The sequence below is a fragment of the Cordyceps militaris genome (genome assembly GCF_000225605.1).
Source record: "Cordyceps militaris CM01 unplaced genomic scaffold CCM_S00001, whole genome shotgun sequence".
Taxonomy (NCBI): Eukaryota; Fungi; Ascomycota; class Sordariomycetes; order Hypocreales; family Cordycipitaceae; genus Cordyceps; species Cordyceps militaris.
In genome coordinates this window covers 3,075,948-3,102,233 of record NW_006271969.1, presented here as the reverse complement: position 1 = coordinate 3,102,233, position 26,286 = coordinate 3,075,948, and the positions used below count along the sequence as shown (strand labels likewise).

At 54.8% G+C, this 26,286-nt stretch overlaps 6 protein-coding genes across 6 annotated transcripts in view; 3 read left to right on the top strand and 3 right to left on the bottom strand.

Moving 5' to 3' along the window:
* The window catches only part of CCM_00998 (ARID/BRIGHT domain protein (SWI1), putative), a gene marked incomplete at both ends in the record, with an annotated part of 3,542 nt that extends 1,896 nt beyond the window's left edge, over positions 1-1,646 (bottom strand). The window contains one exon of the mRNA XM_006666156.1: positions 105-1,646. Coding sequence (XP_006666219.1) covers positions 105-1,646 — 1,542 coding nt within the window. The remainder of the gene's footprint in view (positions 1-104) is intronic.
* Positions 1,647-7,037: 5,391 nt separating this feature from the next.
* On the bottom strand, positions 7,038-8,224 carry CCM_00997 (uncharacterized protein; the record flags this gene model as incomplete). Its single annotated transcript, XM_006666155.1, has 2 exons — positions 7,038-7,662; positions 7,749-8,224. The coding sequence occupies 2 exons, from the start codon at positions 8,222-8,224 to the stop codon at positions 7,038-7,040; spliced, it is 1,101 nt and encodes a 366-aa protein (XP_006666218.1).
* A 1,493-nt stretch (positions 8,225-9,717) lies between these two features.
* On the bottom strand, positions 9,718-12,285 carry CCM_00996 (peroxisomal ABC transporter; the record flags this gene model as incomplete). The annotated part of the gene is made up of 3 exons (XM_006666154.1): positions 9,718-10,031; positions 10,091-11,600; positions 11,656-12,285. 3 exons carry the CDS (start codon positions 12,283-12,285, stop codon positions 9,718-9,720), a joined length of 2,454 nt encoding a protein of 817 aa, XP_006666217.1.
* Positions 12,286-15,639: 3,354 nt separating this feature from the next.
* CCM_00995 (plasma membrane phosphatase required for sodium stress response) lies at positions 15,640-17,094 on the top strand (the record flags this gene model as incomplete). Its single annotated transcript, XM_006666153.1, has 3 exons — positions 15,640-16,518; positions 16,575-16,724; positions 16,783-17,094. 3 exons carry the CDS (start codon positions 15,640-15,642, stop codon positions 17,092-17,094), a joined length of 1,341 nt encoding a protein of 446 aa, XP_006666216.1.
* A 1,183-nt stretch (positions 17,095-18,277) lies between these two features.
* CCM_00994 (Preprotein translocase Sec, Sec61-beta subunit, eukarya) lies at positions 18,278-18,909 on the top strand (the record flags this gene model as incomplete). Its single annotated transcript, XM_006666152.1, has 4 exons — positions 18,278-18,290; positions 18,342-18,512; positions 18,720-18,815; positions 18,875-18,909. The coding sequence occupies 4 exons, from the start codon at positions 18,278-18,280 to the stop codon at positions 18,907-18,909; spliced, it is 315 nt and encodes a 104-aa protein (XP_006666215.1).
* A 1,524-nt stretch (positions 18,910-20,433) lies between these two features.
* CCM_00993 (glucosyl/glucuronosyl transferase, putative) lies at positions 20,434-25,222 on the top strand (the record flags this gene model as incomplete). Its single annotated transcript, XM_006666151.1, has 4 exons — positions 20,434-20,683; positions 20,745-22,423; positions 22,511-24,383; positions 24,960-25,222. 4 exons carry the CDS (start codon positions 20,434-20,436, stop codon positions 25,220-25,222), a joined length of 4,065 nt encoding a protein of 1,354 aa, XP_006666214.1.
* Positions 25,223-26,286: the final 1,064 nt, after the last annotated feature.

Genomic DNA, 26,286 nt, shown 5'->3' with positions numbered 1-26,286 from the left:
TGCTGCATATGCTGCTGCATCTGTTGTTGCATCTGCTGCTGCTGCTGCTGCTGTTGCTGGAGATGGTGTTGCATCTGCTGTTGCTGAGGGTGCTGCTGCGGCACTTGTTGTTGTCCTTGAGGCTGTCCGGAATTCATCTGGCCGGGCGTCATCTGCCCCTGGGGTATCTGACCTTGAGGCATTTGCCCTGCCGCCGGCTGACCGGGCTGCATCTGCTTCGGTGTACTTGGGGGTATGGTGGGATTTTGCCCCATCATCCTTGTCTTTTGCTGCTGGGCAACCCAGGCCTCTTCAAACTTTTGTAGATTTCGTTCGTATACTTGCTTCAAAGCCGTGGGGACGGTGGGGATATGAGCAGGAAGGCCGAGAACCTGCGCAATGTGAGGCCAGCCGTTGGCGGCCGTGACCGTCTTGGAGCCCCCCTTGCTAGATACAACTTGGAAGAGCATCATAATGTTGACTGGTCGGTCGGCAACGGCCGGGGTCGCATCGAAAGGAAGACCTTTGGAGGCCATGAAATGGTTCAGATTCTTCATGAACTGCTCAGGGTTCATGCCGCCCATTGGTCGCTGCTGAGGTCTCATGCCGCCCTGAAGCATCTGGCCATTGGGCATGGCGGCCATCTGTGGCTTCTGCACCATGCCGCGGGCCATGCCCTGAGCCTGCAGCTGGGCTTGCATCTGCGCATTGCCCTGAAGCTGCTGCTGAAGACGCATCTGATATGAGGCCATTTTCTGCTGCTCGCTCATACCCTGCATGCCCTGGCCGCCCTGCCGTTGCTGACCTTGATGTCCCTGCACTTGCTGTCCCTGTGCTTGCTGCTGCTGTTGCTGCTGCATTTGCGCATACATACTGGTTTGCATTGGATTCATGCCTTGAGGCATTTGAGCCATATGTTGCTGCATCATCTGGTTCGCGCCTACGACGTTGGGATTGGGCGAAGGGCGAGGATTCGAGGGAGACGGAGCGAACCCGGGGTTGTAACCTTGGGGGCCATTTTGCATAAATTGGTTCGGCTGCGGCGTGCCATGTTCGGATGGCGCTGGAGATGGTTGAGGTGCGAATTGCTGCTGCTGTTGAGGACCGGGAGAGAAGGGGTGGGGGGACGCGGTAGCAACCCTCTGAGGGACGCTGCCCGGGCGCATTTGATTACCCATGATAGGAGAGGGCGTGGCATTGGCGGAGCCATTGGCTTGGAGATGAGGAAACTGGCCTGGCGTCTGCTGCGGGATGGCGCCGGCCTGCTGCACGCCAGGGAAGTTTTGTTGCTGAGGCGTCTCGGAGCGCGAGGGCGGTAGCATACCCTGCAACTGGCCAGGCGAGCCGGTGACGCTGTCTTCGCGCGGTCGAGGGCGTTTGGAAGGAATGACAGAGTTTGTTTGATAGGCGGGATTCTGCTGAAAGGCAGAGGGGGATGCGTGGCGCATCGGGCCATTCTGCTGCATGGCGGCCATCTGCTGCTGGGAGGGTTGTTGCTGCTGAGCCTGCTGCTGCTGGTGGTTGGAAAAATGGACAGGATTGAATTGGGCCGGATTGGCCATGAAGGCGGAGGGATCCATCATGCCCGTGGCAGCGTTGGGGTCGTTCATGTGTGGGAAGCCGTTGCCATTGTGGTTCGGGACAGGGTCGTTCGTCCAGGCGCTCATGGCGTAAGGGCCGACGAGCTGCGCAAAACAAAGTCAGCAATCAAGGGATAGAAAAACGAGGACCCATTGAAGGGCACAAGGTTGGATGGAAATGGGGCCGGTCGCACGGCACGGAGGGTGGTGATGGACAGCGTCGAGTCGCGTCGCGGGTTGGCGGAGGAAATGAGCAGGTGTCGGGGGTGGGAAAATGGGCAGACAGGCGGAGAGCGAGACGCATGCGCAGCAGGGCCGAGCTGGGGAGGTTTTTTTGGTGGGCGAAATTTGGGAAGGTTGGCCAAAATTAGCCAGCCTCGCAGTGGGAGAGAGTGCTGGAGTTGTGGTGGGTGATGTGCTGGACGACGCCCACTGAGAGTGCCAGAGCAAGGGCGTGATAGAGGAGGACAGACAAATGGATGCGAAGTGCCTTGGTACTTGAGGTACTTGAGGTACTCACCAAGACACCAGACAATGAAAAGTACCAGGCTCTTACCTCAGGTCCTACCTACCTAGGTACCTAGGTACCTGTATCCAGTTTCAACAAGGTGTGCTGTACGAGCGCTCTGATGGTGGAGGTGGGAGTGGGAGCCGCAAAATTGACTGTCGCGAAAAGAGCACGCGGTCTTCGCCAGGGGGGTTCTCAATCACTTGCTGGCCCGTTCTCGTTCTGATAGTTCGAGAAAGAAAAAACGAGAGTGGGTGTGACTTGAACCCTGGTGAGTTTGCGCTGCTCAGCTACTAGCTGGCCCGAATGCAGGACGCCAGCTGAAAATTTGCGACGCTGTCGCAGGTTGTTGCCCACCAACGCTTTGCGAACACGGCACCACTGCAACAGCAAACGGGCGCCAGGGGACCAAAAAAACACGCGCAGGATATCGTCGAGAAGCGCACAAGATAGACTCTACCCACAACAAAGGGGCGCGGATGTGGTGGCAGCGTGGGCAGCGAGATGAATGGCAGGGCTAACGCGCGTTGCGGTGGATGTCAGTGATTGTTGCTGGCCACGGCTTTGTCTGCAGTTTCACCAAGCAGCAGAAGGCAGGCCTGCTGGGAAAGGGAAAGGGAGTGCGTGCTGCGACCAGCAAAGACGGCTAGCCAAGTCCAGTCTAGCGTCGGCGACATGTGGCTCCTCCGACTTGACTGCCACCAATCAGCTTACCTGGTAATGCTGTGTTAGCCGGGAGCGAATTGCTGTTAGTAGAGTGCGCGACACAGGCTATGTCTCTTAACACACAGCCTCGAGACACAACCAGCTGGTCATTGATAAGCGATTGTGAGAATGCAGGCCAAATAAGACAACTGCGGTTTTCTCACACTGTCGCTGCAGGCTCTGCATCCGTCAAGCAGCCACACCAAGAGACAAAAAAAAGAAGGGCTTATCCACACTGGTTATCTTGAGTAGAAATATCGAGATAAACGCGGGTGGACAGCCCGAACTACCTACCTTCGTAGGTACCTAGGTAGTCTGACGACGGTCGATCAACGGCGCCAAGATGGTGAACTGCCACATTGCCTGGGCAAGGGAACAACAAAACCGATTGTCAACAACGAGCTCCCACTTTCTTGAAAGATGTGAGTCGAATATCGGATGAGGCGGAGCCTGGTGACAAGTCGTCCGGTGCCAACTGCTCCATGGTGTCGTCTGCACTGCAAGTGACCCCATTGGACCCTGCCGATAGAAATGACAATGACGAGCGCCACGCAATGTTGCCGAAGAGTGCCCCGCAATCAAACATGGTGGTGCAAGAAGGACGAGGCCTTTTTTCCTTTTTGCTGGTAACGTTATTTGCATGGTCCAGTCCAAATGTTTGGTCCCCCTGATGCGAACCGGGTGTGCGACAGGCTGGCCGGCGCATGGCCCTGCCTGTCTCGTATCACACTGACAAGCCCCCAAAGCAACCCATCCGCCTAATCATTCGGGCAAGAAGAAAAGGGTGACACTTTCGTAGCTTTTGGGCACGAATGAATTTGTCGGCCAATAAAACTGAATAGTCGGATTTCTTGCCTCATCTCGTCAAAGTGAGCCGGCTTGGCTTGGTGGCAGGTGGCAGGTGGCCCTCTCCACACACGGTTGAGGTGGTGGGCTGGGCACCCCTCGTGGCGGCCAGCGCAGTAGCGTACCGTACCTAGCGCCTGTTCGGATACTCGCGCGGCCACCCCGGCCCTCAATGATGTTCGACGCAGCACCTAGAATCGCGGGCGGTGGTTGATGATGGCGATTGTCTGAAAAGGCGAGCTCATTTGCCTTGAGTTTCTCGAGGTATTTTATCGGAAAAAATTCAGCAGGCAGCATCGCGTTGCTACCTATGTCGCTGGGTCGCCGGCCAGCTGTTGGAGGACCATGGCAAACGGACGTGTGGATATAAGCCGCCAACAGCGTTGGAGACGGCGCGGGAACGAGACGAGCGCGGCACCAGCAAAACTGCAACGAAGGAGGAAGCGACGAGAGCAAAGGAAGAAATGCAAAGAGAAACAATGAGATGTGGGAGGGAAAAAAAAAACGGAAGAAGCTGGGAGGAACGGGGGGAGGGGGGCAGTTAAAGTGAGCAATGTTGCCTGGGCCGAGCTTTTGCTGGCGGTACTGGAGGGGCACTAACTGCGGCGATTACAGTGGACGAAGACAGCGGGCACAGCTGCCAGTTGACGCCTTACAGCGCTCACTAAACTGCCCGCTCAAGGCACAGGTATTAAACCGGGCAGGTACTTAGTAGGCCAGTTGACGCCTACAGCGCTCACTAAACTGCCCGCTCAAGGCACCTATTAAACCCTGGAGGTATGTGAGGTACTTAGTACTAGGTAGGTACTAAAAAAACGACCCGTCCGTGAGCAGTGCAGACCCTACAACTGCCCTACAGCGCCGCGCCCGCCATTGGATTAAATGACCACCGCTACCTTAGTACTAGGTACCTGTTACTCTACTACGCATGTCCGACAGGAACGCTTGGCGGGGAAGTGTGATGCAATCAATTAATAATTCTACGACATTACTTGGGCTGCAAAATCAAGCGCGTCCAGACTCCAGACTGCCCAGAAGCTTGACACCCAAAACAAGTGCCCCAGCAAACCACCACCACGGGAGCTAGCGCAAGCGCTTCCGCTCACCACAGAGCCACAGAGCAGCCACCAAACCCTTCCTCCAGACGGACCAGCAAAAGCCTTGCGCTACATCAAATTTGTTTTCTTCAAACAAATGGCGAATCCCCTGCTCTCTTGGTCGTTACCCTCTGCCCGGAGTGTGACCCAGATGAACGAGCCATGCGTCTCCCCAGCTCCTGCAGAAGCCAAAGCAACCCAAATCGGCAGAGGTGGAAGTTTCCAAATAAAAAATAAAAAAAAATCTTATCAAGGCATGGTCTTTTCGCACGTCGTTGGGATTTCCATCTACTCGTATCTCATTTCTCATCCCCAAAGCGGCATTATTATTATCCTTTGTACGGTTTCCTTCCATCATCCTACCTTGCTGAACATTTTCGTCCTGGACGTGCATCCTAAAATTCACAATGTTCAAACGGTTTCAAGAAAAAGATCATCACCCTTTCCCATTCAGGATTTGTCCATTTAACTACAGTCAGCATGCATGTATTCATATCTCCGACACACTGTCTGTTATGGCCAAAGCGACGCCTCCGTACTACCAAGGTAGTGATACACGTCGACGATGCTACAAAACTGTACACAAAGTCAAATACGAGAGGAAAAGGCAAACATAAACACAGCTGTGCTTCCGTCATCGCTGATCCTAACCCCCCCCCCCCAACTCTATATAAACTGGCCGCCGCTCCCATGTTCTCACTGGACCGGCCTTCCTCCTTTCCCACCTACACAACAACAAGAGCAACGTCAAGCCCCAAAGCCAGCCAAATGTCTATCATCATGGAGAATTCTTAGCCTCTCCAGGGCTCTACAGCTGCCTAAAGACCTCGCTAAACCCTACCAGCAATGACATGAGCTGCCCAGAAGAAGAAGCTCCTTGGTGACAATTGCAGACATGCCCGCAAGACAGAGTAAGCCCTGCTCCCACCAGACTGCATCATGAAAGCCATTGGCAGTGGTGCCCCTACTGAATCTCCCTTCCCAAATTCCCCACGGTGACGATTGCGCCCTTGCGTCAAGCCTGTCCTCTGCCCAGCAAGCACCCAAGCCACCCACCAGCTTCACAACGTTGGCCAACGAGCTGACCAATATTACTACCTAGGATGAGGTTGCGCCACGAATTCTTCCCCAACAAGTGGCCAAGAATGAGAGTCGGTCATGTTAAGCTTGGTGGCTGGCTCCTTGCGTGCTGTTTCAACCATGTGCTCAAAGCAACAACACCCAAGATCAAAATGCCGACCGAAGGCACAATATGCCTTCTCCTTTACCCGTTTACCTGCCTCTCTGGTCCATTTGGACCACAGCGGCCACTCGGCCCACGGCGCCATGCGCTCGTCCTTGCCGGCGACAGCTACTCGGCGGGGTCATTGGGCCGAGACCTACCTACCTCATCCGAGGGGAAACTGAAAGGGACCAGTACAGTGTGCGGGCTGTGGCCCCCTCATCCTAGAGTCCAACAGCCAACGACTCTTCTCGCGGTGCTGTCGAGGTAAGTCATTTGCTCTTTATACTTGTTTATTTTGAACCCGGGAGCTTGGTTTGGGCTGATGGATTGGGGGATAAATATACTTGTTGAATGCCTTGTAATCCCGTTACTTATGCCAAGTCGTAGGCTGTACCATGTGACTGTAAACGGTAACAGGTATAATGCAATATTGCTGCCGATTGGAGGAAACATGAAGAGCAAATCAGGAACTTGTGGACGCTTCGTACCCCGCAAGAGAGACGCGAATGTCTTCATTTCGCTGTACATCTGCAAGATGCCCTACCAGGAGACCCGATACGAGCTTGAAGTTGCAGAGATTGTTACCAGCTCGCCCAAGTTGGCTGTTGTGGGCAACTGTCTCGGACAACCTGCAATGACAAAACTCTTGCTGCCAGGGCTAATCGGACGAGCCCTCGACTCTATTTGCTACATGGAATACTTTAAATCGAGTTTCTCATCGCAGCCCAGGGACTTTAGTGCATACCTCGCGCACTACATTTGCACTGAACCAGCTAAGCTACAACCCATGAACGTTTTGTTAATAATTAAGTAGTTTTGTTCAAGTAGGCAATAGCCCATGGTGGTGATGCATGTCAGTGGTATGTCGGACAACATTACAAAGTGCTATAGATGATTTTAAAAAAACAAAAGCCATCATTCAACCAGCTCATGTTTCTCCAATAATGACGCAAGGAACGGGGGTGAAGAAAAAAAATATGCCACGCTCATGATGCCAAAACACACAGAATCAAGAATCGATTCAAGACCTGCCATCTTTTCCCGCCTTTGTCAACGGACCAATGCGTAAACACCACACATTAATGAACGACCTAGACTCAGCTCATGGACGTGCTTGTGTAGCGACACAGGCAGCTCCCGCCCGCCGCCTGAACGTCGGCGATGGCTTTCCCATGCCTGTCCACGCACACGGGGTCCCCAATCGTCGAGTTCTTGTACTGCACCACCTCCATCTCGCCCGGCCACGGCGCGTAGCGGGCCGTCCGGCTCGGCGCGCTCACCCCCTGCCCGCCGCGCCGGCGCGTCCACAGCGTGGCCTGGAACACGGTCCCCGGGTACGTGCAATTTGCCACCCGCCCGTCCCCGGCCGCCACCGGTATCACCACCGTCTTGTTGGCCGCAAATGCAAACGAGAGTCGCTCGCTCGGCTGCTTGACGTCGAGCAGCGTCGCGGGCAGGTTGGCAAAGGCCGGACCGAACGGCTCCTCGGTGCCGGTGACGTAGTAGTCATGGTGCGCGCCGCCGACGTCTCCCTGCACCGTCCAGTAAAAGGTGGCGCGCAGCGATGAGGCCGACGTCTCGGGGTAGCACTGCCAGGACGAGGCGCGCGAGGTGCAGCCGCTGCTGTTGGCGCGGAGGTACGTCTCGAAGCTGTAGGCGCCGGCGGGAAAAACCGCGCTGTCGGCGCCGTCTGGGGAGGACTGGCTATTGGGCTGGGCGTTGCTGCAGGGGAAGTTGTATGTAAGTTTAGGTTTTTATGATGTTTGACCACGGGCGCGAGTTTGACAAGTATGTGTGAGTGGACTTACCCTTTGCCCAGGCCGACGGCGAGTCCGACAGTGAGGCCGGCCACGATGGCGGTAAAGACGCCGACGACAATCATGAACCGGCACCGTCTCTGCCGGTGGTCGATCCACCCCTTTTCGTCCCCGGGTGGCTCCGCGTGGGCCCTCTTTTGCTGCACCACCGAGCACCGCGCGCTGTGCAGCTCGCTGGTGCCAGCCTCCGAGGCCGTGAGTTTGCAGGGTGAGAGGGGCGGCGAGGTGGGCGTCGGGGGCTCGGAGAGATGAGCGGCGCTGTCTCTGGACGGCACGTAGGACGCCGGTGCGCCGCCGACGGCGGCCGGCAGGCTGCGACGGGGGTTCCTTTGCGGCACGCGCAGCGGCATTTTGGGGAGGGCGCGGTTCATCTCGCCTGTCTCCGTCAGCCGCGGCAGGTGCTGCGCGATACTGGCCATTGAACTGCTCGCGGAGCTGTCAATGACTGGGTGTCCGTGGTGGGACATGCTGGACGCAACGCTGGACTTGTGTTGGGCAAATTCGTGTATATATCCCTTAGCCGGCGCAGGGCTTTCCTTTACCGACTTCTCCAAACGTATCCAACGAGAAGGAAGTGCGGCGGGAAACAGCCCAAGGAGAATGACAGGACGTCCTTTGGTAGACCGGGAGCCTCTCGCGAAGTTGAATTGATCCGAGACCAGCAAGACAGCAGGGTATGAGAGGCAATCTCTCTGGGGTAACCAGGAGGGTCGGTAATCTGTGAACAATTATACAAGAGACACCATGCTCAACCGCACAGGAAGAGAGGTCTGCAATTATATTTGAAAAACAACGGTATAGTATTCTTACGTGTCCGGGTGGAAAGTGCTCCGTGGCCCCTTTTGTAGTCAAAAGCAGACCAAGCTTCGTAGAAACGTGGGAGCAAGCATATTGGTCAAGCACAACTACCAGTAGCCGTTGGCTTGAAAAGAAAGAGTATATCTCCATCTGAGACACTGAGCAAATTACAACAGGCTAATAAAGGATGCGAGAGAAGAAAATCCTAGAGAGAACGGGAGAAAGGCGCCATGTTGCATCCATTGCGGGACCGCCTGGACACTTGCATCTTATTCTTTGTCCAATGAGGCGAAAGCGGCCTCGAGAACATGCATGTTGGCACAACGCAGTCCTCGATCGGCGGTATAAGTTGTTGCTTTTTCCCTAGAACCAACGTGGTACGGGCGCCGCCACCACTACAAGGAACCTGAAAGTCAAATAATTATAAACAATCTAGATCGATCTATACTACATTCGCAATATAGCTCCGAACACGGGATGAACCGTTGCTGCCCCTTTGTCAAGAGTCGTGGCGCATCCCCCTCTTTCAGACCCTTGGTTGTTGCTGTTATTTCATGTCTACGGAGTCTACGGAGTAATTCGTACAAAACGGAGAGACGAGTAGGACGATTCTGAGACCATGTTTCTGGGCAGCTTTCTTGCCCTTTTGGGTGGGAACTAACACCGCCCCTGCGCCCATTTGCTTTTTCGCTTCTTGTCAACCTTTCGCTTTGCTTTTTCTTCGGGTTCTCGTTTTACTTATCCTTTGTCCAAAGGCTAGGGACTCTCCGAGTCTCCATGGCAGACGTGGTTCGAATGACTCGTCCTCTGTCCGTGCGGTGTTGAATGATGCCGAGCTGTCAAGTTGCAAAAATGATACCATGTATTGGGGACATAAAAAGAGAAATCACAACGTCCGCCTGTATCCTCCCGGTGATAAGAAAAATTACAGCTGTGCGACACGCCTCTCACATGCATGAGCCACCTCACTGGGCATCCGGGACATGCATCGACACTTTGTAGATCCTGCGCTTTTAGCCCTGTTGGTCATCATGCATGGATTTGTTGGCATTCACTTTGTCTTCATTAGCAACAAAAGTACCCATACGTACAGATGTAGATTGCTTTGTATACAGAGATGCCTGCATGTCTAAACAGTGCGCCGGCCTCGCTCCGTCATCGTCTATGCAGTTGTAGTCGCTTCTTCACTCGCGGCAGCCTCCGCCGTATCTACGTACTCGGGCGCAGCTAGGGACTCGCCCTGATCGGTCCACACCGCCGCCAACTCCTTGTCAATGTCTTGCCGTCTCTGCTTCCACTCGTCGACTTGGGCTAGCCGCTCGCGAATCTCCTGCAGCTCCTTTTCCACCTGAAGCTTCTCGCGCTCGGTGCCGATGCGGTCAAACTCCCAAGTGTCACCAGTCTCGCCCTGTCCCAGAACAAGGTTGTAGGTATGGTATTTTTTGAGCGACGCTCGGGTTGAGATTGTGATTAGAGCTGAGAAAATCAAGTTAGCATTACTCACCATCTCCCAAAGGAAAAGAAGGTCGACTTACTGATGCCCTTCTCCTTGCATGTTTCGTAGAGAAGTCCTTCCACATCGCTCGACACAGCGCTGGTTCCCTCGTCGATGATGGCGTACTTAGGCTCATGGTACAGCAAGCGAGCAAAGCCCATGCGCTGTTTCTCACCACCGCTCAGCACGTCCTTCCATTCTTTGCGTGTGTCCCAGCCACCTTCCCGGTCAGGCAGGTATCCAAGTTTCGCCTCAGCAAGGACGCGCTTCAAGTCGTCCTCAGTTCTGCGCTTCAGACGCATGTCTAAGTGGCCATCCGGGTATATGACCTGGTCACGGAGAGTACCAGGGCTGAGATACGGACGCTGAGGAAGGAACATGATGCCATCCTCGCCGATATTCTTGGGGCGACTGACCAATCCACGGTAGACGGGCCAGAGGCCGGCGAGAACTCTCGCAATAGCAGTCTTGCCGACGCCGTTGGGCCCAGAGATGAGCAAGTGCTCGCCACTGCGGACAATCATGGAAAGCGAGTCTACCAGCTCATCGCCGCCCTGGGGCCACAGGCTAGGGGCGACAATCGGGACCTGCTCGAATCGGACACCGTCGAAGCCCTTTTGGATGGTTCCTTGTATGTCAGAGAGTGAATAGAGCTCGTTTTGCGCGTTACGCAGATAGTAGGCGTCAGCATGGACTCGGTGCAGGGTAGAGATAAGCGTGTATACACGGCTGGTATAGCCGGCAAGCTCGGCCAGATCCTTGATCGAGTACATCATGCGGCCACCTGCATCAGCAAGCGAAAGCATGAGGCGCTTGTTGGTAATGAAAGCCTTCATTCGGTTGCGTTCACGACCGCCTTTCTGAACGTGGTCCACCATCTCCGACAGTCCTCCAACGCCACCCCAGGCTGGCAAAAAGACAGGTAGCGAAGCCAAAAGATAACCGTAAGCACTCCAGCTATACTTGAGAATAAAGTCCTCCAAAATGTTGTAACGAATCTTGAGCATATAGATGCCCTCCATCCAGCTCTTGAGCGACTTGTACTCCTTGTTGAGGAACGTCTTTTCCGTGTCAGCGCCGCCATAGAAAGCAACTTCCTCAGCATTGGCGATCAGACGAGCATGGAGACTGCGGAAGTCGCCCTCTTTACGGCCCTCTACCGCCTTGAGCTTTCCAAATGGGGGGGATAATCTGCGAAGGATGCTGGCAGTGAGGAAATAGTTGCTCATCAGGCCAGTAAGGGCTAGAGGTCCCAAGGACCGGTATAGCTGGAAGTTGAAGACGCAGAGGTCAATAAACGGCTTTCCAAGAGACGAGTAGAGGTTAGCGGCGGCCGCGCAAAAGAGGGTGAGATCCTGTGTGATATATTGATCGGCTCCTTGGCCAATCCCGCCGTCGAGGTTTGACAGCTTGTAGTAGTTCATGTTTTCGTTAAGATACAGATCGTGGATATATCTCGTGAGTCGCGTGCGGAAGGCAATGGACACCTTGGACTCGAGATACTTGATCGCAGCGTTGGTATAAGACGCAAAGCCACCGAGACCGAGCCACTGCAGATGTTTGGTCAGCAGAGCGCGCGCATAACAAGACTACATGTAAACTGACCTTCGCAATACCCCATGAAAAGGCCTTTCCATTTCCTGCGACCAAATCGCGCACAATTTCGCCGTCTAGACGGGCAACAACAAGTGACAGATATGTTCTAAGAATTAGAAAGAGGCCATGGCTAAGTAGCAGACCGGCTTCTTTGCTGGTCCAGCGAGGAATCATGATACTCATGAGGCTGAGAAACTGGTGGAGGAAGGCCAGGTTCAGGCCAGGCTTGGTCTGGGCTGAAGGTATTGCGGCATCGCCCAGACCAGAGACGCGAGGCGGGTTGAGGAAGAGTCGTCGATGGGCTTCGAAGGTGAGAGATTTGGTGGTGTTGATGGTGACCTTGGAGGTGCCTTGCTTATACGGGACGTAGATGGTGCGCGATCCATCCTTGTTGTGCAACCACGAGTTGGTACGGACCAATTTGCGACCCTGTTCATGCTCCTGGGAGCTATTCTTCCACCAACGGCGAGTGCCTTCGGCGCTGACAACCAAGGAGGCAATGAAAGCGAGCGTGGCGAGGATGCGAGTTGCGCGGGAGCTGTTGCGGAATCGCGACTCGGCGGCGCCAGTCCACTTGTCGAAGAAGTCGGCAATGGCCCGTTCGGCAGCGGTGCTGCGCAACTTGGACTGCGCAGCCATGGCGGCGACGGCACGGAGAGAAGCGCGATGCACCCAGATGGGCTGGTTTGGGGAGGGGCGGCACCCTCTTAAAAGATGACGGCAGCGATCGAGGACATGGGTCCGCTTCGAATAATGGCAATTGTCGATATAGGCGGGCGCGAGGCGATTGCAAGTTTAATCAGTCGACGAACTGAATATTGAGAGAGAGATGATTGGAGCAGATGTTGTCGAACTTGGCGACGAGACATGTGAACAAGACTAGTGCAGACTATCCGAGGTACGTCAAGCGGGTCCCGCTGACAAACTGGTGGAGCAGCGGCCGTCATTTGAGTCCGGGGCAGTCACATGATTCTGGAGAAGGTCTGGAGAAGGCATGGAGAAGCAGGAAGCCACCATCACCTGGAAAAAGACTCTGTTTGGTAGAGGCCGACCAGTCAACGGAGAGATGTCAAACTCGGTCGCTTTGGCCTGGCTTTGGCTCCCCATCATTGTTCCCGTCATCCATGTGGTCCTTTCAACACGCAAACAGTGCCTCGCAAAAGGACACACATGTGCTACCGCTGGCCAGTATTCGTACTTGGGGAGAGCAGCAGCCTTAGTTGTGTCTGACAGCACGGATACATGTCCGATAATGCATTGCACCTACCAAGCTGACTTTTAGTAGTTAGGAGCCGCTTCTAATTCGTAGAAGAGGCACATTCCCACCGGCCCGCCGCCGCGACACCCCTCCTTTGACTGTATGGTATTACTATGTAAATACTTGTCTCCAGGTTATTCATATTGGCACTGCATTACGCACAATGAGTTCACCAGACAGACGGCCAACGAGCGATACGAGCCAAGGCCTCAACAATGCAATGCATCTGTAAATACTGCCTCGCCACAAGTTGCCATCTCGTATGGAAGGCGCTTGTACATTATTGAACTTGAAAGTCGGCCAATCAATTGCCACAGCAAAATTTGCACCTCCCAATTTCCGTGAGCAGCAACCCTCCCAATTCCTAGTCTGGTCTGGATTTCGTCGACATATTCTGGTACGATGGTGGTCCGCTACAACTAGGCTGCACACCCATACAGTAGCGTGCTCCTTGCATCATCTCGACATCCTCCGTGCTGTACATCTCTGGTTCCGAGGGCCATGTGGCGATAAGTAACTACATGTAACCCGTACGATTCGCCTTTGCACAACGGAACCTGATCCGGGAACCCTGTCATCCCTGCAAGGATTTGTTTGCGGGCGGGTGGCACCTTTTTCTATCACGATGCGTCCAAGTCTCTGACTGGCCACAGTTGGGCATTAGTAGCCATTGTTTAAGTGGCATCAGGAACGCTGGGCGCCAAGAGGGCCAATCAAATTGGCGATTTGATGGGGTCGGTTTCGCACTGTGACGAGGCCGAAAGACTGGGTGCCAACCCCAGAAATGGTCGCACAGAGGCACTAACTATTTTTACCTACCTACCTCTAATTATTATAAGTTAGCAATGCCAGAACCGAACAAGTTACAACGCACTGTTTGGTCTCTGAAGCCGGCCACTAACAACCCTCTGGCTCAGTGTTCTAATAAGAGGTCGATCCCCCCCACCACAGGTAGCCTTTTTTTTGTTGCCAAACAGTCAAAGAAGAAGAGTTAAATTATTAAAGGCGGCGATGACAAAGCTTGGACCGAACCTCTGGCTTGTGCTGCGCGGATACCACGGGGCTCAATGACCATCACCCAGGCCACGTTTTGTTTAGTTATGTAGACAGTAGCTTTAATCACGATTGCGGTACCCAAATGAACAAAAGGCGCCGGGCATGGGCGGAGCCGCCTGTTGTAATAAAGGTACTGAGGTTGCACATTGCGTCGCACTGCGACATCTCGTGGGCATCACCAGATAGCAATATCTATGTAGTAAGGAGAGAGAAGTCCCTGAGGTGATGGCGAGTGTGGATGCGAACTGGTGTCTCATCGGGGACTCATCACGGTGCAATATAGCGTGCAGGATGCAGAGCCGTATGGTCGACAGAGGAGGACGGGAGGTACTTCAAGGTACAAGAGTGCGCCGCAACCACCACTAATAAAGTGCTTGGGCAGCGCCGTTGCAGGGGGACTACTCCCGTGTTCCAGCACTCGCTCCTCTCGGTTTCTTCAATTGTGGTTGGGAAATTAACAAGACTCGGCCCCCTCTTTTGTTTTCTCGCCGCAATTTACAAATTTACACACCTCATTATCTTAGGCCCCGGCTGGCTGCCGTACCCCAGCAGCTGGTCAGGGGAGACGCCTGGAGAGAAGACGACCTGGAGTGGGAGAGGCGAGCGGCTAGCCTATCAGTGTCGAGCCCTGGCGGCGGTTTAATCTCATGAGAGACCCCACCCACACCACTGGCCCCTCCATGTCCGTCTTGTCGCCAGCCAGATGAGTGGACGGCAAGAGTACCTGAGAGTACTTTGATCTCGGCAGGCCCCAGCAGACACGTCCGTCCCCAGCGCTGACCTAGGTACTAATGAGGTACCTGCCTAGCCCCCACAATCATCTACCAAACCCAGGTATCAAAGCAGTCCGTTCCGTCCACGCCCGCTGCACGCTGCCCGCCCCATCCCAAGGGCCCCAGCCTGCCCAGCTCGCTCGCTGTTGCTCGCCTCCTGTGCCTGCCTTTCTTCGTTGCTCTGTTCTGTTGCCTCTCAACCTCCTCTATCCCGCTCTCCACGGGCCTCTCGTTTTCCTGGCGCCACGAGCCTCCCCCATCCATCCTCCGATACGCCGCATCCGCCTCCTCTCCGCCTGCCATCTCGCGACCTCGTTCTCGTTCCGTCGCCAAAGACAACGAACGCTGCGCATCTGTTTTCTTGGCCACTCAGCTCGGGCTTTCTCCCGCCTGTCAACCCCAGACCACACTTGCTGCCATTGGTCCTTGGTTAGCTAGCGCTCCCATCTCAATCCGGGCCTTACGTCGTCAACCTCTCGAATACTTCTTTTGCCTCGCCCCCGACGCGACCTGCCGCTACCTATTGTTGGACATTTTCATCGTCACCGCCTCTGTCTCGCGATTATTGTCCCTGTCTTGGTGTCTTGACGATTCCCATCGCATTTGGCGCGGCTGGCTCTGTCACCCACCTACCTGCCTTGGGCTCGGACTTGTGCGCTTGTCCAGCCCAATTGCCTGTTGACGTGAGTTTTCACCCCTAAACAAACTTTAGTTGTTTTTCTGCGTTTAATACCGCGTGACGTCCAGTGTAGCAGTTCTTTTGAGTTCCGCAGGATTTGCTGTATTCATCGCTAACTCCACCACGCCCTGTTTAGCAGTCCCCAGAAAACTGTACCCGGACCTGCGCCATCACCTCTTCGAACCGCCGATGCGAAGCCTGATACGGTTGTCAGGAACGCCTCGATCATGGGAACCGAAACCAGCGACACAATAGTCTCTGAAGAGGCTGGCTCCGCCCGTCAAAGCCAAGGCATGCTCAAGGTCCCTTCCAGATCCTCTTCGCAACAGAAGATCCAGTCTGCCCCTTCTGCCACTGGCCGCAGTAGCAGCAGCGGTCGTTCCAAGGACTCTAAGAACAGCTATGCTGAAGCCCAGGGAAACGGCTCGTTAAATGCGACGCGCGCAGCCGGTGACAATGATGTCGCCAGTACCCCGGGCAACACGCAACCGAGCTCGCCTTCCACTAGCGAGCAAAAGCAAAGAAGGAAGAAGGGAGGCCTGCTTGCCCTGCTTGGCTGCTGCGGCGTGCCGGATGATGAGGACAAGAACAACGTTCACAAGCTAAACAAGCTTCCTCAACGGCCTACCACAGCCAAATCTCGATCCCAAACCTCGCAGGACCAGTACGCCCGCAACTCGAATGAGAAGTTCAACAACGCGGCTGCCACCGCAGATAACCAAGGAGCCGCCAGTGGCTCCCAGGACGTCATCATGGAAGAACCCAATGCTCATCAGGAGAGCCCGCCGGTCGTTGCCGTCGAACCTCCTAGCGCACCGCAATCAGCCGGTGGAAGTAATTCAGCCAATGGCGACGACTCCGATATGCCCGACGCAGCCGAAGAAGCTCACGAAACGCCAGCCGTCGAGACACATGAGGAGGTGGACGAGCGAAGCGTCCCACCTCCACCGCCAGGCCCTGCAATCGCTACAGCTGTCCCATTCCCACCAACTGCTCCTGTAGAGGAGCAGCGCAAGTGGCTGCTACCCCCCATTGCCCCCGAACACAAGGGCAGAAAATGCTTGGTTCTAGATCTCGACGAAACCCTTGTGCACAGCTCATTCAAGGTACATATCATCACACAAGGGCCTCCTTGTATATCTCTCTAACAGCCTACGTGTAGATTTTGCACCAAGCCGACTTTACGATACCTGTCGAAATTGAGGGCAACTATCATAACGTATATGTCATTAAGCGACCCGGCGTCGACGAATTCATGAAAAGAGTGGGCGAGCTGTACGAGGTGGTCGTTTTCACTGCGTCTGTTTCTAAGGTACGTCAACGGACAGTCTCATGCATTGCCTGCCTGCCAGCTGCTAACTCGCGCAAAGTACGGTGATCCTCTATTAGACCAACTCGACATCCATAATGTCGTCCACCACAGACTTTTCCGCGAAAGCTGCTACAACCACCAAGGCAACTACGTCAAGGACTTGTCTCAAGTCGGACGCGACCTCAAAGACACCATCATCATTGACAACTCCCCGACCTCATATATATTCCATCCTCAACACGCCGTTCCTATCAGTAGCTGGTTCTCTGACGCCCACGACAACGAACTGTTAGACCTGATTCCCGTCCTCGAGGATCTGGCTGGCTCCAAGGTTTCAGATGTCAGCCTCGTTCTTGATGTCACTCTTTGAAAGCACAAAACGCCCCTCGCCAGCGGAAGAAAAAAAGAAGAAGAAGCAACTTGTACTTTTTTCAAATTTTTTTTTTCATTCTTCCTTTGTCATTCAAAATTACTTTTTGAAATCTTTTTATTACATCTCTGCAGAGCTTCCGATGGGAAATTACAGTATTCCATTCATAGCGCAAGGCGTTCTTGGTCGAAGGGGTTTTCTTTCTTTCTTTTATTTCTCCTGGTCTCGCTTTTTATTCCTTCTTCCTGGTGTAGAAAACTTCGTCGCTGGTCTAATACATACACGGGGATCAGAATGAGGGCAAGGATGATGAAGGGGAAGAGGGGGGGGAGAAGACGGCAGGTGATCTTTCTATTTTCTTTGTCCTGTGTTTTTGTGTCATGTTTTTTTCTTATTTTTCTGTTGGACGCTACGGTTGCAGTGCAGAAAGACCAGCGGAAGTGGGAAAGGAGAAAAAGATACCTCTACTATATACATATATAGTTGCCTCAAATTGAAAAGCCTCCAATGACGCAGCGATTATATGGGAGTTGATTGAATATGTTAGATGGTCTTGTGAGCTGCTATTTTGAGTTGTCACTCCAGTGCCAGGGAGGTAGCAAGACTAACGGCGATCTGTTTACTTGCTATTTCTTAGTCTGCTTTATTCCATATTTCTCACTTGATTTGTTTCAATGTTCTCAACCGAGGGGAAAAAAACTTCTATGCATCTCCATTTTCAAACGCATCCGTATTGATACTGTCCTTAAAGTGGACGGAACATTGTTCCGCCGCGACGCCCCAGACTGGTGCATGTGGCCTCAAGGGTTCCTCTGGCACAGGCTTCTAGGGCCCAGCTGCGAGCTGCGCTAACAGGTAGGACCTCCTGTCTGGCCCCGTCACAGACAGAGACACACCTCTCCCATTCCCATCATCCCTCGTTGTCCATCTCCCGGTATCCATTTCGATCAATCCTGCAGCGGTTCGTCGACTTGGTCTTCTCTCTCTCCGGTCTTTTCGTATAAACAGTATAATGGTACGTTTCTGAAGCGAAGTCCCCAATCGGGAACAGGATGCAGGCCCCAGGAGAGACACAGGACAGGCTGTCCGCCTTAAGTCGCGTGAGGGAACTCTCGTCGCAACAACGTCGGCCATTGCGCAACGGCGGTCTCTTCGCGGGGGAGGTGGGAGCGTTGGGGCAGTGATGGATAGTGCCTGTAACTAACACGTCTTTCGGTAGTCTTCTCCTCTTGCTTCCTCACCCGAAGGCGCTGCCACTGGCGCCAGTGTCAACCGTCCCTCGTCGCCCACGCCGCCCGGCGGTCCCCGAACGGCCATTCGTCGCCGCGCCGCCGCCGACCAAAAGGAGAAGATTGCCAATGTCCGTCCCAGCAGCACCCGCTCGGCCGGCGCTGGCGGCTCTAGCAGCACCATGCTGAGTACGTTTTTGCCTACCCGCCACTTTCTATTGCGTGCGACCCCTGTCGCGTCCTGGCCTTGCCTAGCAACCGAGCTTTTGTTGTGATGAATAGGCATGGAATTGTCCATAGAAGACATTAAACGAGCTGCTTTTCAGATTGGGGATCCTTGTCGCCGAATTGGAGTCGTTTTTTGGTGGTGGGGAAAATTGCTAACAGTTGCCATAGGACTCTACACTGATGAGTCTCCCGGTCTTAAGGTCGACCCCGTGGTTGTTCTCGTTCTCTCTCTGGTATTCATTTTCAGCGTTGTTGCGCTTCACAGTACGTGTCATTGGGTCGTAGTTTTTCTCATTTTAGCAGTCGCTAACAAGGTTCTGCAGTTATCGCCAAGCTTACCAGAAAATTCTCGAGCTAGATGGAGAGCTTGGGTAAAGGACGGAGAGCGGGGGGCGAAGTGTGTGCAAAAATACCAGAATAGACGAGATGCATATTTGCGTCGTCTTGTTGGTATGACGAGGAACCCTGCGGGAACTGTTCCATTCTCAAATGACGATTTGGGAGAATGCCCCATACATACTAAGGCGAACTGGTGCGATGCGTCCTATTTTTGTGGCATATGCAAATCGGCTCAAGCGCCAGAGATTAAGTAGCTTCTTCTGGCCGAGGTTGGCAAGTTGTATTATACCAATTAAAATGATAGACCCAGATGGTGCAATAGTATGGTCGCTTCTTGGTGCAATGTTATTGAAGATGATGTGGATTGGCGCGGCTTGTAAATAATGATTGTGCAATGCAGAATTTAAAGTCAACATGGCAAGGAGTTTCTAATAGATCAAGCCCGTATGCGAATTGCCATGTGAGGCTGTGTTCAGCATCATTGAGCAAGTACCGGACATACATACCTACAGCCTTTGGGTCGCCCATATAGGGTACCTACCTATCTACCTACCTACCCAGGTAATGAGGAGATACGACGGGTGCCCTGACGGCTGCTGCCTATGTCTAGTGAGATATGAACGAGGAAAAAAGCCATCGGAAAAACGCTGCCAAGATGATCGTCTCCGACGCCATCGTTTCCCGCCCCAACTAGAGCTAGAAACAGGGCTGTGCAGTGGTACGTAGGTACCTAGGTAGGTACATAGCTGCACACCTACGGCGCTTGAGGTTGAGGGTAGGCGGGATAGAATGCGGTTTGCGAGCGTGACGTCGCTGTCATGCAGTTGGGCTCGCGAGATGATTTCAAAAGGGGATCGTGGATATGCTATTTCGATATGTAGGTAATTACCTAGGTACCTACATAGGCAACACGCGTGCTCATGGAGCATCATCTACGTCGCTTTGACGTCGGCAAGTGCTTCAGCCAACTGTGTGCTTGTGTGTAAAATTTACAATGAGATTGGTTCAGTAGCTGAATCAAGATATTACAGCCAATGACAGGCGGAAGGTCTGGTTAATTGCCAACCTCGTACGCGTTTACAGGGCTCGGAGGGCTGATGCCTGGGGATATGGCCTGAGTGGGTAGTGAGAGCTCCGCGTTACAGGTACCTACGACTTACGGCCCTCTCACACATGCCAGCGAGCGTCCCACAGCCTTGATTCTACATTGTCAGATTCTTGGTCTGTGGTTGATTCAACCACCGGCTCGCCCCAGGCACTCTCGTCAGTCCAGTGCTAACGTTACCACCAACCTGCCGTCCTACCTATCAACCACTGCCCGCACCAGTACAAATCAAGGCAGAGCGGCAGCACCAAACACCAATCACCCAGCATCACCAAACCAAAGTGTCATGCTGCACGACCAAGCTTAACTGCCCATCTCAAACGCCCCCCCCCTTGTTCAATATTTCCATCTGCCTGCGAGGTGGCCTCTGAAGCCTGGGGGCCCACGGCTTTCACCTCGTTGATCTCTCCGACGGCTGTGTCTTGATGCCCCACCATCATGACTATTCTCGACGACAAGCAGGTCATGGCCCGTCGCCAGGCCCAGGCAAGAGCTGATGCGCAGGCACGCCAGCAGAGTGCGGACTCGCTGGGGGGTCCGCCCAGCACATCGGAAGAGTCGCTCATCACCGACGGCTTCGTGATTCCCAGCCTCGACGTCCCCAGTGAAGCCCCGCCAGCATACGGCGACCAAGTCGACAAGGTGACCTTTTCGCAGCCCGGCTTCCAGGCCGGTGCCGCCGTGGCCGGTAAGGACGCCCAACCCGCAAAAATCACACAGATGAGCGTGTTATTAATCAAGTGTGTTAGGCGACGGCCGTGTCAACATCAACATCAGCACCAAGAGCCGCCGTCTCGCGGAGCTGCTCGCCCCCGTCGTCGACCGGCAAGTCTCCGTCGCCGAGGCCCAGGAGCCGCTGCCGCCGGCCTACATCCCGCCGAGCCTCGGCGGCCTGCCCGGCCAGACGCCGCCCCCCGCGCTCAACATCGTCATCCAGATTGTCGGCTCCCGCGGCGACGTGCAGCCCTTTGTCGCCCTCGGCAAGACACTACGCGACACCTACGGCCACCGCGTGCGCATCGCCACCCATGCCACCTTTCAAAAATTCGTCGAGGACAATGAACTCGAGTTCTTCAACATTGGCGGCGACCCCGCCGAGCTCATGGCGTTCATGGTCAAGAACCCCGGCCTCATGCCCGGTTTCGATGCCCTTAAGAGCGGCGAGGTCAGCAAGCGCCGCCGCGGCATTGAGGAGATCCTCATGGGCTGCTGGCGCTCCTGCATCGAGGCCGGCAACGGCCTGGGCCCCCCGCCCAAGCCGCACACGCGCTACGCGCCGGTCAACTTTTCCGCGCAGGAGGTGCCGGGCAACCCCGCGGACAGGCCGTTTGTGGCGGATGCCATTATTGCGAACCCGCCCAGCTTTGCCCACGTTCATATTGCGGAAAAGATGGGCATCCCTCTGCACATGATGTTCACCATGCCGTGGACGCCCACGCGCGCGTTTCAGCACCCGCTCGCCAACATTCAGTCGAGCAACCTCGACGACACCCTGACAAATAACTTGACGTATACGCTTGTTGAAATCATGACCTGGCAAGGCCTCGGAGACGTCATCAATCGCTTCCGTGAAAAGGCACTTGAGTTACCAGAGCTATCGCCGCTATGGGCTCCGGGCTTACTGACGCGGCTCCGGATATCATATACATACTGCTGGTCACCGGCTCTCATCCCCAAGCCTAACGACTGGGGTAATAACATTGACGTGTCTGGCTTTTACTTTCTCGACCTCGCTTCCTCTTATACGCCCGACCCTGAGCTCGACGCCTTTCTCAATGCGGGCCCGCCACCCGTCTACATTGGCTTTGGCTCCATTGTCGTCGACGACCCCAATGCCATGACACGCATGATCTTCGACGCCATCCACCTCGCTGGCGTCCGCGCCCTCGTCTCCAAAGGCTGGGGCGGTCTCGGTGCCGACGACGTTGGCCTACCGGAGGGCGTGTATATGCTCGGCAACGTGCCTCACGACTGGCTCTTTGAGCGTGTATCCGCCGTTGTACACCACGGCGGTGCGGGAACCACGGCGGCTGGCATCAAAGCCGGCAAGCCGACCTTTGTCGTGCCATTCTTTGGCGACCAGCCCTTTTGGGGGTCCATGATTGCGCGGGCCGAGGCGGGCCCCGAACCCATCCCGTACAAGGATCTGACGGCGGAGAAGCTGGCCACGGCGATTGGAAAGTGCATCGAACCAGGGACGATTGAGCAGGCCGAAGTCCTGGGTCAGAGGATTCGAGAGGAGAAGGGCACCGATGAAGGCGGGTACAGCTTCCACAAGCATCTCGAAGTGGACAAACTGCGCTGCTCAGTCGCGCCGAGCCATGCCGCTGCATGGCGTGTGCGTAGGACCAAGGTTCGACTGTGCCCGCTCGCAGTCGCTGTTCTCATCGACCACAATGTCATCAAATATACGGATTTAAAACTGCAAGTAGCACGAAGCGATTTCGGCAAAATACCATGACTAACTAACCTTGTGTGTAGGTATCGCCCATGCGAATTTAACACCGACGACCAGCCCACGGATCCAGTGACTGCTGGAGCGGCCGCCATTATGTTGTCTCTTGGGACCATTGGCATGGCTATTGCTGATATGCCAAGGGACTTGTGGAAGTCGCACAGAAAATACAAAAAGGAGAGTGACAGCGCCTCCAGACCAACTGAATCATCAAGCCATCTCACTCCAAGTGAGCACCGCCCATCTACCTCGCGCAACCCAAATGCTTCACAGGCCTCTCTAACTACAGTACCGACTCCGGACACGCCACCTGGTACTGGAGCCCAGACACCAACAAGGCAGGTGGACCCCCCCGAGGTTGCATCCCCCAAGCAAGCAAGTCTTCACGAGGAACACATGTCGCCAGGAATGGCCTTTGGTGTGGAAAGTGCCGTGGGCACCGCGAGGGGTGTCAACAGAATCATTGAGGCGGGTGTTAAGTCGCCTATGAACTTTTGTCTCGGCTTAGCCAAAGGATTCCGCAACATGCCGCGCCTGTACAACGATGACCTAGTACGGCCTGTCGAAAAAGTCACCGATCTGTCTTCTGGCATCAAGGTCGCCGGCAAGGAACTTGGCTACGGCTTCTTTGACGGCATTTCAGGTCTGGTTCGGCAGCCCCTGCATGGCGCAGAAAAGGAGGGTGCCGTCGGCCTCGTCAAAGGCTTCGGCAAGGGCATCGGCGGCCTGATTCTAAAACCGGCCGCCGGCATCTTTGGTCTACCCGGCTACGCTATGCAGGGCGTCCACGCCGAGTTTGGCAAGCACATGAGCCGCAGCGTGTACAACTACATCATCTCGTCGCGCATTAAACAGGGAGAGCAAGCCTTGATGAAAGCATCCCAAGGCGAATGCGAGGACATCCTACGTCGCTGGAACACGGTCAAATTTGATCTCTCCAGCTTCTACGACCTGAAGCGTAGAATGGGCGGCACCGAAGGTCCATTCCCGCCACCGCCGCCCCTGCCGACAGACGACAGCAGCGACACCGTCTCCATCATGGACAAGGGCTTCTCCAAGCCTCGGACGGGTTGGCTCCAGACGCGCCATCTGTCATCGGCACAGCGGAAGCGCATGCAGGACGAGAAGCAGACGTGGAAGCGCGGTTACGTGGAGTCACTGGTGCCTGCTGCCCCAACCTTTCTTCCGGAGAAGGAGAAGGCGGTCCAGGCAACAAACATGTCCCAGGAGGAGGATGAGGTTGAGCGCGCGATTCGGGCCTCTGTTCGGGAAACGTCGCAGGGTGTCCAGGAAGACGACGCGGAGATTGAGGCTGCTATTCGAGAGAGTCTCCGTGTCATGCGCCAGAGCGGTGCACTTCCTGCGACAGGCTGGATCGACGAAAAGAACGGCCGCAACAACGACCCATCCATCTTTGAAGACGAGGAGTTTAAAATTACCGACGAGGAATTCCAGGACCTGATCCAGGGTGCCATGCGGCAGAGCCTAGTAGAGGAGTATGGCTACCCGGCCGGAGAGCTAGGCTTTCCTGGGCCGTCATCTTCGTCCTTTACCGGCACCTCGCGGCCAGCACTCACCGAGGAGCCTGCGCCGATGGATGACTTGTATGGCGGAGCTGAGGCACCAGGCTACCAGCGCGAGGCGCCCATCCACGCTTCCTCCATGTCGCAACAACACGCGGTGGATGAGGAGGAACTTGAGCTGCAACGCGCGATTGCGGCATCCAAGCAGGAGCTGCAGCGCGCGGAGACGGAGCGCAACGAGGAGGACATTGTGCTCGAGTACATCAAGAAGCAGAGCCTGGCGGAGGAGGAGTTTCGGAAACGAAGCAAGGGCAAGGGAGTGAGCACGAACTATGATGACGACGACGACGACGACGAGGATATGAGACTAGCCATGGAGGAGAGCTTGAAGGTGAGCCACGGTGGTCTGGGTGAGGCCAGTTGGCGGGGGAATGGGAGCGGCAGTGGGAGCGGCAGTGGGAGCGGCAGTGGTAGCGCGAGAGGACCGCACAAATCGTCTGGTATAGGGCCTGCATGAGACGTGGAAAAACATGTTTGAAAAGTTAGATACCATTGCGTTGAAGCGAATATCATAAAATTCTTATGCAAAGCAACCGGCGTTTTCGTGGGTGGGTGTACTGGAGAGTGCTGTTGCGTAGCACGGACCAGAGGAAACGGAAGTTGACTCACTAAGACCTGTGGCTAATCATCACTGAGAGAAGTGAGAAGCACAATGAGGCCTGATGATACACGTAAGGCTATCACGGCTCACCAGTAATGTGAGGCTGTGATATTCCTTGTCACGGAGAAGTGTTGTGAATAGCAGCCGGTCTATATCACGCTATTTAAAGAGCTCTCGAGGTCCAGGCGTGCCAGTTGTTAATAAGAGATAAGTATCCGGCATTCCTTCTTCAAACCCTTTTAAGGATCTAAGTGGTAAGCGATAAGCGTGCTCACCGGACCCGACGCCCATGGTAGTGAACCCCGAAGAACTAACTAGCACAAAGGGCAAGATTTGCCCACCGAAAGAATGTGCCGGCAAGACTGGACCATCACGTACTGGCTGTGCAAATGCACCAAGACCTCATTCTTGCAGCTGATAGCCGACGACGGCTGTGGCTTCTGCGGGACGCCAAGCGGCGCGGAGCGTTTGGTGAACGCCACCACGGAGCGGGTGCCGTGCGAGAGGTGCGTTGCAGACGGGCGCTGGATCAAGACGGACCATGTCTGGAGGGCAAGGGAAGCGGCCATTGCGTTGGGCGGCAAGTAGAGTGAAGGGGGCTACGCGCCTCGTCCTCCCGAGTTTGCCCTGCCACTGTTGTGGTCGCAATTCGAAAAGAAAGCTCCATTCTAGCGAGAGCGACTCTGCTCCGAACAGTATTCTAGCTGGGATGATTTGCGGATTTGCGGCATCTTTTGCCAGAAAAGAATCAAGCCGCATGGGCTGTGAATCACGAGGCACCACGGCTGCCACTCCGATCTCCGGACCGGCGCGGCTCCAGCGTCATCTGGGCAAGCGGGAATCCCGAATCGCGATGCAGTGCATGAGAGGGAGCGTGGGCTCAGGTGCGACGTTGTGACAGCGAAATGACCTTTTTTTTCTTTCACGCACGAAAAAAGAACGACGGCGCCTCGCTCGTGATGATGCGCCTGTGATACTTGCCAGGTCGTAGTACCATGGGGCGGCAAACACACAGGAAGAAGCTGGTTGGCTACGATTGCTTCATCTCGAAGCACTGTGCCACCGGTGACATGGCTTTGCATGAGCAGGAAACGAGAGCAGCAGACCTTGCCAAAAATGACGACCTACATAAAGCCCTCGCCCCCCTTCCCCCTTCCGAGGTGGAAACCTTTTTGAACCATTCATCCACAAAGGTTGCGAGCAACATTTGATTTGCGGCCCTGAAACTGCCCGTCATCCAAACTTGTTCTTGTGTTGATTAACTCATCCACTTGTCCTACTCTGCTACCCAGTCGTCCATACTTGCCCGGCACCAAGCACACACATACACACACACACACGCACACGCACACACACACACACACACACACACATACACAAAGCTCGCAAGCTTCTCCCCACAAGGGCCATATTCTTGGAGAAAGAAAGAGCAACATGTGTCGGCAAGACTGGACATATATCTACTGGATGTGCAATGACATCAAGGACAAGAGCTTTGTCCTGACGCCCGAGCGCGGCTGCGGTGGTTGCGGCGAGGTCACGGCCGACTCCTTTTTTCCAGCGAACCGAATTCTCCCCTCGCCGTGCCCAGAGTGCGTCGAGAGCCAGAAATGGATCTCGATGGACGGCATCTGGATGCCGCGCGACCTTGC